At 38.7% G+C, this 13,543-nt stretch overlaps 1 protein-coding gene and 2 long non-coding RNA genes across 4 annotated transcripts in view; all 3 read left to right on the top strand.

The window, feature by feature from the left end:
- The window catches only part of si:dkey-246i14.3 (ephrin A4), a 40,493-nt gene extending 35,242 nt beyond the window's left edge, over positions 1 to 5,251 (top strand). Inside the window, exons 4-5 of one of the 2 annotated variants that reach the window (XM_052066230.1) lie at positions 3,164 to 3,190; positions 4,787 to 5,251. In XM_052066230.1, coding sequence (XP_051922190.1) covers positions 3,164 to 3,190; positions 4,787 to 4,884 — 125 coding nt within the window. In that variant the 3' untranslated portion in view covers positions 4,885 to 5,251. The remainder of the gene's footprint in view (positions 1 to 3,163; positions 3,191 to 4,786) is intronic. The other variant, XM_052066231.1, reaches the window with a different exon arrangement.
- LOC127601184 (uncharacterized) overlaps positions 1 to 13,543 on the top strand; it is a 130,698-nt gene that overhangs the window by 115,791 nt on the left and 1,364 nt on the right. The gene's annotated exons all lie outside the window — the stretch shown is intronic.
- On the top strand, positions 10,193 to 12,888 carry LOC127601185 (uncharacterized). The gene is made up of 2 exons (XR_007962507.1): positions 10,193 to 10,246; positions 11,020 to 12,888. It is a non-coding gene; the product is annotated as an uncharacterized LOC127601185 (long non-coding RNA).

Raw genomic sequence — 13,543 nt, forward strand, 5'->3', positions numbered from 1 at the left:
TATTGTGAACGAGCACTTTTTTTTTTCTCCACAAATAAAGTCAGGTCAAAACATGCGTGTCATGCACGTGCGTGTAAGTGCAAGATATTTTTACCAATTAGTTTGCAACGCACGCCTTGTCGTGTGGCACGTGTGTAAAAATGCTTTTAGACTGGTAATTGTTTCTTTAAAAAAAATATTTTTTTGTAGAAGCTTAATTTATATTTAACCGCGAAATGGATTTTATTAGCTGTATTCGGCTCTCTGTAACTGCTGCACAGTTTGTAGGGTGCGTGTTGAAATACTTTTTATTAAAAAACAAAAAACAAAAGGTCCTTTCAGCCTCATTGTTGTGCATTATATTTCTTATTTATATTGTACATTACTTTTTCATCATGATATTATAATTACAAGTATTTTTATTATTGTTTGATAAATATATTTTCATGATCTGTTTTTATTTTACATTCCCTTATTGATACATACTGTATATATTTAATACCAATGTTGTGAATGGATTTTATTTTGTTATCCAGCAATTTACCTTGTTAACATTTTGCTTTTTTAAAATGAAATATATCGTTATTGGAATGTAATCTTCATAAGTGGACTCTTTTTTTAAAAAAATGTTTGTTTATTGATGTTTTAATTGTTCCCGCCATATGATTGTCGAATAGAAATCACGTTTCTACTGCGTTATAGCAAGCTATGTTGTGTCAGTCTTGACGATTAACGTTTTTCATAATGTACATCATTTCATATTAGTTTTGCAATGTTTTTCCAGTAATAACATGACCTTTATTCATTCTCGCTTAGATGTTTATTTCTCTCCCGATGAACATTGTTTTTTTTACAAGAAAAAAATACCTTTTAATTCGGCTTCTTCACATAACTAGTGGTTACTATCCGTTCTTTGCACCACAATAAATATAATCAAGGGCGTACAAGAAGTGCGATTATCAAAAAGATGCTCCAGTCGTGTTTTTCCTTTTTCTTTTTTTTTTCATAATATTTATCTCAGACACACACGGCCTCGCACGCACACTGCGCAGCAGGCCAAGTCACAGCATGCTATTTAATGCCTCGTTAACCCCAAGGTGGCCGTTAGTTGTAGACAATCAGTGGAGTAATTTTGAGCGACAGACGATGCTTGCAGGTGTCTTACACACACACACACACACACACACACACACACACACACACACACACACACACACACACACTACTAATACAGACATTGTACGATTAATGAAGAAACACAATGCGTTACTTGGCCTCATCAGCTCAGTCGCCAGGGGCACGGACAGGTGGCATTATTTTGTGGATAAAAACATCACGGTAGTGCACACTTTGTGCGTACGCGTGTGTGTGTCTTTTGTGCTGCTTGAGGTCCCACCTTTTTGTGTGTGTGTGCATTTGTGTGTTCTTCTTTTTCTGTTAATCTATAATGTGTGACAAACCTGTATTCATGTGTTTTTCCATACGAGTGGCACCACCCTTAACTTTCCAAATTCAAATCTGTGCATCTTTGCATGTTTGTGTGGCAGCGATGTTAACATCGCCCATTAAGTATGTGCGTGGGAATGTTCTTGTCCTTTTATTTTTGGATGGAATCACCCTTAAAATCATTTTTATTTATATTGACATACAAAACAAATTACAGCACAAAGTGCTTTCCATTTCAAAACACAGATTTTTAAAAAAAACAACAACATTCAAATATTGTCCTATGGACTCTCTGTCTGTGTGTTCTTGGCTTCCTGTCTTGAGATAGGACCACACCAGATCCCACCTTTTATTGAAACACTCAATCAAACTTTAACGACCACACATTTTTCAGACAAAAAAAATATAACACAAAGTGCGCACATGGTTAAGATCAAAGCCCTACCGTTATACACGCACACACACTCAGTGTTAAGGCTGGGGTGACACAAATATAAAAAGCATGGCTACACGGACCCAGCCACACGTAAAACTTTGGGTTGTTATGAGTAGGTCCACACATTTACAGAAAAACAAGTCTATACACAATATAAAGTATACACAAGCACACACAAATAGGTTATGGTATCATTTTGTGTGTGTCTGTGTATATAAGGTATATACTGTATATAGAACGTGTGTTTGTGTTCTTGTTTTCTGTATTTGTGCAGACCCACTCTTGACTTTTCCACTTTATGTGGCTGTATTTGTGTGGCACAACCTTTGACCTGTGAACTCTGTATGCAGCCGCCTTTGAAATCCCACTTATGTGTGTGTTTTAAAAAAAAAAAATTTTAAAGAATAATTTTTAAATGACCAACTTTTGCTGGATGTGTGTATGTTGTTCCCTTCCAACATTTGTGAATCGCAACCCTTGACACCGACTATGCCATTGTTTTTGTATCTTTGTGTGGCACTACCTTTTACATCCTTGAATTTTTCGGACACTTGTGTTTGTGGGGAGATACTGGCTGCTCCACACGAAAGATTTTTTTGTGTGGACCAATGTTTGCATGGCACAAATCTTGATATGCCAAATTTTAATGCATTAATAGGGACATTTTGTCTGCATGTATTTTCGATGTTCATGTGTCCTCTCAGGCCGACACAAGAAAGGTTTCAAATGCCTCCTTCCAACCAACAGCATGCTTCCGTAATTTCCTTTTAGCGCCCCCCTCTCACCCACCCCGCTGACAAAGTGTCGGCTAGACTCTTAACGTCCGATCTCCCGCTCGCCTTCCCGGGTTCCATCTCCTTTTCTCTCCGTCTGACCTTCCAAAACTTCTTTTCTTCCGCCCTCGCTCGCACTTTCAAGCTCTGTCCACTTCTTGGACTCGCTCTGTCATTTTGAATTTTCGCCTGTTTTTTTCTTTTCCCCCGCCCTATTCATTTCCTGTATCCTCTCTGTCTGGATATAATCTCCATCACTGTAACGCTCTCTAATTTCCATAACACTTCTTTTCCTGTTGTTTCTCTGTCCTTTCTTCCCGACCTTTAAGAGAATTTGCTGAGAAGGGCTTAAGGTTTTAACAAAAGACAAATGTATCCCTCTGCTCATTTATCTGCCTCTTGCTGTTTTTACTTCTACCAGCTACACTAGAATTTTTTGGGGGGGAGGGGGGGCAGTGTTAAGCATGAAAACATGATGAATCAGCAACTTCTTTCTAAAGTTTTTCTCTTTCCGTTTTCACTCTCACAGCGTCCAAGGGCTCCAAACAAACACAAGGTGAGGTTCTTCACCGGTTTTCAGCACTCGTAGAATTGGAAAAAAATAAAATAATTACGTTGAACTACAGTATGTCGTAATGAATAATGAAAAGTTTTGAGAATCGTTATAACACGGAGAGGGAAAATGCATTCATTCATGGGAGCGAAGCCATAATTTCCGAAGGGAAAAAATAAATGTATGAGAATCTAGTGATGTTGCAAGAGAAAACTTTGGAAGAATACCTGCTATTGTAGAATAAAACAGGAAGTCAGAAAACAGAAGTTCATACATTTTAGAAATAATGTAGGCCTAAGATAAGGACTAAATGGAGACAAAAACGGCAATAATCAAAAATAATATTCAAGGGGGGGAAAAAAACTTTTCAAGACATTTCTGATATTTTACAGAATAATCTGAACATTTTGTCGGAAAAGAAAAAAAACACACATGAGAAATCATACAACACATCTTTATTTGTATAGCGCTTTCACAAGTTGAGTTGCTTCCAAAGAAATGCCCAATTTTGACAAAAAGCATATTCCAAGATTTTTTTAAAGAAGTATTGACAATTTAAAAAAAAATACATGACGACAAAATTAGAAAACTTCCAAAGAAATTCACTCATTTTAGAAAATATTTGTAACATGAGTAAATAATCTAGTCATGATAACATAAGAAAAAATGAGTAATATTCAAAGCAAATAAGCTAATTAGGAGACGACTGCAAGATTATTGAGGCATTTTAGAGTAAGTCATAACAGACAAAAAAATTACATAACATTTTGATTATCACAAAAAAATGCATACAATGCACTAAGAAATAAATGACATGAGGGATGAGTCCGATTTTTGCATTTAAAATTACTCAAAAAATATGACAAGAAAAATATCTTTTTGGATTAAAGGGGGGCTGTTTATGTAAATAAAGTCTGAATATTACAATAATAGTCATAATTTTACAACAATGTGAATACAGTTCTTATATGAGACAAATCTTTTTGTGTTTTCCTCCCCCCTTCAGTAACATTTTATATTTTTCTAACTTGACTTTTTTTAAATACACAAGTAAGAATAAAATAATTCTTTTTCTTGAAAAAAACCCTCATTGTTTTCTTTTCAGTTATCCTTTCTCCTAATATTGCAACTTGATTGTCTTAAGAATACACTTTTCTCGTGATTTTCCAACTTTGTTCCGTTTGCTTGTAACATTAATATTTTCTCACAAAAATAAAACTTTTCATTATTGTCATATATATATGCATGTATGTGTGTGTATATATATATATATATATATATATATATATATATATATATATATAATATGAAATATACACACACAACTTCGGTTCTTGACAGTAGTTCCATTCCTGTGAAATGGTACAATTTGGTCTTGGTTTACAATTTTTAAGTACCGTACGTTTATTTTGAACAACATTTTCACTTGAATTAAAATGTTCAATTCGTAATGATTTCAGCTCTCGGGCTCTACTCTGTGCACCGTGCCTCAAAGTTGAGCTTTTTGCAATATTTGTATACAGAAACAAAGACCTCATCGTGTCACTGTTCCCACTCTAGTGACATTTGTTTTTGTTTTGGTTTTTGTCCCCTTCTCAGCGACGTCACCTCTGAGTCGAGGTTGTCGGTCGAGGGCGCCTTGGCTTCGGCTCATCTTCATCCTCCTCATCCTCCTCGCCATCCTGCTGACCACCTGACCTCCTCGCACCTGTTCCCAGTGAGAAGGGGAACATTCGGGCACAGTCGGTGACCTCCTGGCCCCCTCGCCCGTCCATGCAAGGAGACTGCGGAAGACATGTTTGTCATTGCGCACACACAAACATCCAGTTGCACCACACACATTTACACTCAGGGACTTGGTGTACTCCACTCCCCAATGCTATTAATAATTTTCTGTGGTGAACTGTACACTGCCTGTCATTATATGACACTGGCAAAGATAGGTGAACAAAACACGTGTTTAGTGATGAAATCATTTTCAGACCAATTAATGACTTTTTTTATGTTCCTGAGCTGTTATGATGTGCCACCGACATAGCTGGATAAACAAAAACAAAAATGAAATGCTTTTATTTGCGGTGAATCATTTTTCAAAACCAATTCAGGAAAATTAAATGAAATAGATGCATTTACAAAGATATTGGGTAGCCTTTGTTGACATTGTACTCATTAATAATTCAAATTTATTTTGTGTGTGCAATTATATTTTGTATAAAAAAAAAGACATCAAGCATGTTGATAAGATAAAGTGACAGATGAGATACATTTTACTAAGCTAACTACAAAATGTAATCGTTTGTCAAAGTGTCCCATTTTTCTTTTCGGCACTTAAATGAATTTATTTTCTATAAATTTGTCAATTTGATCAATTAAAAAAAAAAAAAAAAGACCGGGGGACATATGAGCTATTTGGGGAAAAATGAGGCAAGGCTACTGCGCCCCCTATTGGGATCCAACTGGTTGTACTGGAATTGGACTGGGTTGTCCACCCACCGGATTACAATGGTGATGTTTCATAATAGTAATAATGATGATGATGATAAGAAGAGGTGGATCTTGGACTGCTTTGTCCCGTTTGATCGGGCACCCCGCCATGTGCTGCCTCTCTGAATCACAGGGCAAACGCAGGCCAAAGGGAATTGTGTGTAAATACAACATTGGGGCTGGTTGTGCTCCACTGAAGCGAACCGCTGCAGATGATGTGCATACACGCTCCTTCCTTTTTTTCCGTTTTTTTTTCTTTTTTAGAAACAAGCTCTCTCTTTTTGTTTTTTTAAGAAAAAAAACTCCTGATTAATTTTGGTTTGATATGGTTAACAAGCCCTGCCCACATACCCTTGATGTATTGTTTTAGAGAAAACGTCGTAGTTTTCTGTTGGTCGTGTTAAAAAAAAAATGGTAAACAAAAAAATGTGTTTCTTTATGCACCATCAGTGTTTTATATCGTAGATAAGTGTTAAATTTTCGTTTTTCTTATTTTGGTGTACATATGTGTTGTGTGCCGCAATGTAGTTTTGCAAGCCAAATTAATTGGATGTTTTAATTTTTGGTGATGATTACTTTTCTTTTTTTTAATGAAGCATATTTGTGATTTCGCTTTGTTAGCTCAAGTGCCATTTGTTAAAATTATGAGTGTAAAATAATAATGATAATAATGCATCTACAATTGTCAAATTAAATGGAAAAAACCCTCTTTTTTAATGTGTATATTGGAATGTTTTATTGCCTTGGGGTTTAATTCTTTTTAATTCTTTTCAATTTTTTTTCTTTAAACTACATTGTTGGCACTTACCAATGCTGTCGTTTCAAAACACTGTAAATCCCCATTAATGCAATTTTTTGTCATGTTTTTGTTTTAATCAAATTTTTGATATAGAACATAATATACAGCTTAATTATCTGATTCTTTTTCTGTACGTACGCGCGTGTGTGTTTCTAATTTCCCTCGGCGTTCACATTTTAGTGAAAAACGTAGCTTCTTCTGTGAAGAGACAACTGCAATCTGAGCCTATTTTTTTTTCTTGTACTATTTTCATTCGCATGTGGCGACTAAATAAAAATTGGAAACGTTGGTGTAAATAATGTGTGGTTAATACCATCTGGCACATATACCTTCTCAGTAGGACACACAAAATCCTCGAAATGAGGATTGTTTGAGGCCCCGAGGTGACCTTGCGGTGTAAAAGGCACTTGTAATGCAAGTAAGCTGCTAAGGTATTGAGCCGAGGGTCTTTTATCCTCGGGCCAGCCCTGGCCTGATAAACCTCAGCTTTCCAATAGACTCCTTTTATTAATGGACCCTCCGGCTTTATTGCCAATAAACAAGTCACTGTATTTATCATGGGACTCCACTCAGGGAGATGTTGTTATAAATATAAAAGTGAGCCTCCAAATAAGCTGTAAATGCATTTCCATTTATATGGGCTGCAATTTCGACACTCCTGGCCAAAAGGCAGAGAGGCAATTTCCTGGCTAATCGGGCTAATGCTGCTATTTCATGCCTGATGATGGCCTCTGATGACACGTTTGTCACCGCCGTGTCATCAGCCGTTTTGGATTCTTGACCTTGATGTCCGAAGCACATGTTTTTGTTTCATTTTACATTAGTCACAGAAGGCAGGCAAGTGTGTAACTTTATTCGAATGTATTCCAAGTACATTTTTAATGTGATGAGCGACAACAGACTACTACATTCACTGTTCTTTGTCACCAGTTGTAGGGGACCCTTCTCACCATTCCCAGGGTGATGTGCACACATTTATGGCTACAGCCTGTCCAAAGGGAAGATGCATTTTCAGGGTATTTGTATAGCCAGCCGGCTAGCTGGCTGACTAGCCGGCTAGCTGGCTGACTAGCCGGCTAGCTGGCTGACTAGCCGGCTAGCTGGCTGACTAGCCGGCTAGCTGGCTGACTAGCCGGCTAGCTGGCTGACTAGCCGGCTAGCTGGCTGACTAGCCGGCTAGCTGGCTGACTAGCCGGCTAGCTGGCTGACTAGCCGGCTAGCTGGCTGACTAGCCGGCTAGCTGGCTGACTAGCCGGCTAGCTGGCTGACTAGCCGGCTAGCTGGCTGACTAGCCGGCTAGCTGGCTGACTAGCCGGCTACCTGCATCTCGCATTTGTACTGAATAACAGCCTAATGCGAACAAAGTTGCTCAACGAATTAAGGCTCATCTATTTTCTGGATTTGGTCATTTGACGTTCGTCAAGGTGAGCAAAATGAGAACACTTGCGAGGAGCTGCTGTAAGCCATAACTCACCCTGATGCTCTCCTCAAGACGAACCATTCACTAGTTGTGGTGAGTAAGAAATTGATTTCTGTGTGCTTTTTAAACATAATCAATTGAGATCAAGAGTATTGGCAATTGGTTGATTGACATTTGCGTGTCACATGTGCACCAGCCAATCGGTAGAGGCACAATTCTGGCTGAGTTGGAGCGAATCAAATAATACACTCAATAAAACACTACGTTTTACAACTTCTGTAATGTGTGTTTTTATGGATGAATTTTACGACTGACTTTTGTCTATTTCCGTAATAAACCAGAAAAACTGGAGACTGTTAATTTCATTGCGAGTGAGCCAACTTACAAATTCAGCAGGGGATCAACCAATTATTTCCCACACTGCATGTTATCTCATACAACAATTCTTTATTTTTCCTTTTCCTCTAGTTGTTGTCCTGTAGGTAAAGCTTCAAAATGAGGAAAATACTACACAACAAAACAATCCAAAAGTAGTTAAGAAGTTTGTGCCCAAGTTTCACATTAAATGGCTGATAGTCTTGCGCTGCCTTTTCGCTAATTATAGTGCATTAAATTTCCACACAGCGGGTCCCCTCGCTTCTCTTTTAATTGGGCCTCCGTTGAATATTCGAGCGTACATTTCTGCTGTTAATCACAACTAGAGACTATTAAAGGGAAGAAAAAAAACTTGTCATTGCCATCGAGTCAGTTTCTTCCTCTGGGTTGAACTTTGTAATTATTTAACTAAACTTTACAATTAGAAAAGACTTGTTTGTAATGCCTTGAAAATTGAGGGGGAGAGTGTAGCACGTCATGAGCGCAACATCTACTGAACGTATTAGTTGACTCTCGTGGTGGTAGCTGTTTGAAGAAAGGTGAACACGAGTGAGGTGCCGCAGGAAGTGACCTTCTATGAATAAAAGGATTACACACTCCTTCAGAAAATCTTTTAACAGGATTTCTGGTCTTTTGTTCAACGGTTATCCCAGCAGCCTGCATTAATGTATCTCCTCAACGCAGGGAAAGCTTTCATGTGATTAGTACAACAACCAAGGTGGAGCATATCAAGTTAGCCTACTACCCCCTTCATTTCATTTGCTATCCTCTTCAACCCACAATAGTTTTTAACAGTTTAACAGCCAGAATGTGTGCGTGTGTGTATGCAGCACTCGTCTTTTATAAAGTTTATATATTTACTTTTAAGTTAGTTTATTTGTTAATACGGTACTTTTAATTATGTGAAGCACATTTCATCTCCTTGCGTATGAAAAGCATAATATCAATAAATCTGCCTTACCTTGCATTTTGCTTATTTGCGATCTAATTTTAACAATGTGCTAGCACTAGCTCATTGATTAGTTTTTACTAGCGAGTTGACTATTTAGTCGTGTGCTATTTACTTGCTTGTTGTGTGTGGTTGTTAACTGCAGTAGTTGTTCTTGGTTCATAGCAAGCTGGCTATTTAGCTGTGTGTGTGTGTGTGTGTGTGTGTGTGTGTGTGTGTGTGTGTGTGTGTGTGTGTGTGCGCGTGTGCGCGTGTGCGTGTGCGTGTGCGTGTGCGTGTGCGTGTGTGTGTGTGTGCGCGCGCGCGCGCGTGTGTGCTAGTAAGTAACTAACTCATTTGTGGTCCCTAGTTAATTTTGCTTACATGCTAGCTGACTTGCGGTTTGTAGCCAATTAGTTCGTTTTGATGATTGTGGGTTTGTTTATTAGCTAATTTATTCAGTTAGGTATCTTTGGTTGTTAGTAAGTTCCAAAGTGTGGTTACTAACTAGTTAGTTACTCGCTGGCTGTCTATTTAACTGGTGTGTTTCATAGATAATTATAAACTTTAAATTTACTATTACTAGATTGCTTGTGTGGTTACTAGCTAGTACTGTAAGTTACTTATGATTTCATTTCCAGCTAGTGGGTATGAGTTCCCCTCGTCACAGAAGGCAAATGGTAGAGCCCCCGTCCACAAAATTCACAGGAATGTTAATTTGTTTTGAACCAGTTTTGAAACACAAATTCTATCAGTTATTCAAGGTGTTTCTTTTTGATGTTTGAGTCACGTTGCGACTGCCCCGAAATCAAGTGATATGGTCCATTCATTGTCCAATGTTTACTGCACCGTGTTATAATTTTGAAGAAAAAAAGTTTGTCCTGTTTATGTTTTATTTACAATATTTTAAAGTTGTACTGCCTCTTTTTTTTTTTCAGCACATATGGTTGATGCCAAAAACTTCCACGAGCCACAATGTGGTCAGATGTGCACACACAGCAGTGGCGCACAGTGTTGTCGGGTGTTTTCTAACAGGAGTCATGGCGAAACACAGTAAGTGGTCTAAGTTTTCCTCCGCTTGACATTTCTTGCATTATATTGCGTGCGTGGTTTCAGTGCTACACATGCTGAGATGCAGACTGAATATGTGACCCTTTGGGCAGTGAAGAGTAAAAGACTAAAGCTGTGTGGGCGTTTAAAACTATACAGACACCATCCAAATGCTTTTCGATTGTTCAAAATTCAGGATTAACTTCTCTTCCGAGCTGTTTCACTGCCCTCGGATTTTAAAAGACCAACTTCTTTACCATCGTAGCAGACTTACATAAAGCACTTCAATTTAAAAGAAAAGTAGAGTTTAAAAGTAGATTGTTTTACTGTAGAACTACAAACTGTGTAGATATCTGCACCCACCAAATCCTTTTTTTTAGGGTGAAGATTTTATGTTAATGTGAATATAGGTGGCAGCTCATCTGTATTTTGCATTTAATAAGGAATAAGCATTCACTTGCAAACTGTATCAAAATAAAAATAATTGGAAGCCATGATCTGCGCCTAAATGTAGATACCATAGCACACACTAGATTAGCAGCTTGACTTTTTTTTCCTTATTTACCTTGTCTACTCTATCTACAGTAGATCTACTGTATTTTATTCACGCAATTTTTACTTTATATTTAATACAGAGTGATGACGTTCACGTGCATGCTGTTCTCAGATGCGGCAGTTTTTAGTTGTTGGTTAACAATTTGTATTCAATACAGAGTAGAAGTGCAAGGTTGGGTGGCCAACAATGTGTGTAACTACTTGCTGTTTTCACTCACCAGGCCGGCAATGGCACTCTGAGGAGTGTGGAGCATTGAGACAAAGCAGGAAACTACCCTCTGGTGAGCTCGTCGGTGCATCGGTTACCGGGGCAACCGTCACTGGATGATGACCTGATGTCACACTGGCATTTATTACCTCCACCAAGGGGGATATTTCTTCATCCCTGTCGGTGGTGCAGGCTTAAATACAACTTAGATTTGGGCGCATGAGGAAACGAAGAATCCATTAGATCTTAGAACAAGGCCGAAAGGAATGACCTTGGGTAATGAACCACTGCTGCTGCACAAAATCTAATGATAAAGACATTCCTGTCTGATCATATGTTTGAAAGCTTTTTTTTTTCCTTCTTCTAATTTTTATGTTTTATTCCTCAGTGACAAAACTAAAGTAGTTCACAAACAGGGGCATTTGTTCCCAAATGGCTGATGTCAAATCAGTACATTCGTGTTCACTTTCACTGCTAAAAGTCATCTTCATATCAAGGAAAAATAAAAAATATCAGGTCATGTTCCCAAAATAGTGGAGATGTCCAAGGTGAAATGTAAAAAAACATTTCTCTAGTTTTCCTTGTCAACCAGCTTCATTTTTTAAATCCACTGCATTTTTAGATATTATTCTTTCACAGCATGAAGAATGTTTCATATTTTCCTTGCGTACAATTAAATATATATTTTTTGTGTGACAATGTGAGAGCAAAAATCTTGACATTTTAAAAGGCTTTGCAACATTGACATGAACACGAGACCACCATCTGAAGGCCATTTCTGATAGATTGTGCAGGAGGAGGTCTTAGTTTTGAACAGCACCTGTCACACATGCCCCGACTCCCACTTTCTCCTCCTGCTTTCCCTTCCATTCCTCCACTTTCAGAAAGTGACATTTTGATAGCGAGCATCGCCATTGTCCGTGTTCTGGTCTGCTGATTCTACATGCAGCCCGGCTGGCAATTTGCATCGCCTCAAAGAACCCCCACGTCCCCCACGTCGCCCTCGTCAAGGACCCGTCGCCCCAATCGCTGTGTCATGCACCTTCAAGCTCCGTTTTACACTGCAGGAGCTGCCCAGCAATTGGATCGAGGATGTAGATCCTTTTTAGAGAAAAGCACATTTCGGTGTCTGGTATGCTCAGTTGGCCCATTATCAAGGCTCGCCACATGCTTCCAGTTCACACACAAACACACTTGCTTTACTGTGAACTCAAGACCCTGCTGAGTTGTTCACATTGTGTTTATATCAGAAGGAACAGTGTGACATGCGAGAGCATCCAGTGCAAGACATCTGGATCGACCATGCTGAATTTGCAGAGATAATGTTGATTGCTGTGGTTGTGGAGGTATTTTTCATACAGTCATATCTTGTTTTTCCAATGTCTCAGTTCTCGACCAAATCGGTTTTCAACCAGAAGATTCGAGATTTTTACGACTCGGATTACAACCCAAAGCCGGTTTTCGACCAAACTGAGCAAACCCAAATACGCCACTTGACTCCTCTCGACTTCCTTACACGAGTAGCATTTATTGTAAGCACTCTTGCAAGGGATGCATTTTTGTCCACACATGTGGATGCCAGGTCGTAGGAGGCCCCTAATCATGGGGCGAATAAGTTAGTTTTGGATTTCAAACAAATCGCTTTTCAAACAGCCTTCTGGGACGGATTATGGTCGAAAACCGAGGTATGACTGTATATGAAAAAAAAAACATGTTGGAAACGCAATTGTAAGGAACACAACTAGTTAGCAGACATCTGAGAGTCCGCTTTTACTCTCGATCTCCTGTGTGTAGCATATCGACGCTGTCGGGCATAATCCTCGCATCTCCAAAATGACTAATATCCAGGAAAATAATAATAATACGAAGCCACCTTACTTGAGTTACCATACACCAGTTTGTTGCATTCGGAATTGTTTCTTGTGCTGGTTTAAATTAGTTTGTGCACTAACTTTGATCCACATTGCTCCAAAATGTTGTTCAATTGCTCGTTTACAAAAAACAAAACAAAATCTCATTACACATTAAGGGAAACAAAATTGATGAAATGTAGATCAACTTAGAACAAAGAATAACTATCAAAATTGTTTTTTGTGTTCCTTCAACCTTCCTCCACAACCCCCCTCCCCCACGTCAAAAAAGAAAAAAAAATCATGTTCCCTCGTGTCACACGCGTGCCCCACCACTGGTATCGCCCCCAGGAGGTCCCGTCCCACCATTTGAGAAGAAATGGTATAATAGAATGAAAATGGATCTGAACACATTTATTTTCGTGGCTGACAAGGTCCTTCTGCACTCCATTTTCAGCAAAACATTCCAACTCAAGCCTATTTTCACTTTTCCTGCATGTACTCAATTGATGGGGACAGCGTTTTGACTACGGTGCAGTGGAGCTCGCCGCCACAATACTATGCACAAAGTAAAACTTGTCTGACAGTCAGTTATAACCTCAGCCAAGCAGGAGGACGAGCAATATTTTTGTTTTATTGCCGTTTCTGTGCAAGATTTGGCAAAAAAAAAAGTGCGCGATCGATTCA

This window comes from Hippocampus zosterae, chromosome 5 (assembly GCF_025434085.1).
Source record: "Hippocampus zosterae strain Florida chromosome 5, ASM2543408v3, whole genome shotgun sequence".
NCBI classification, from domain to species: domain Eukaryota; kingdom Metazoa; phylum Chordata; class Actinopteri; order Syngnathiformes; family Syngnathidae; genus Hippocampus; species Hippocampus zosterae.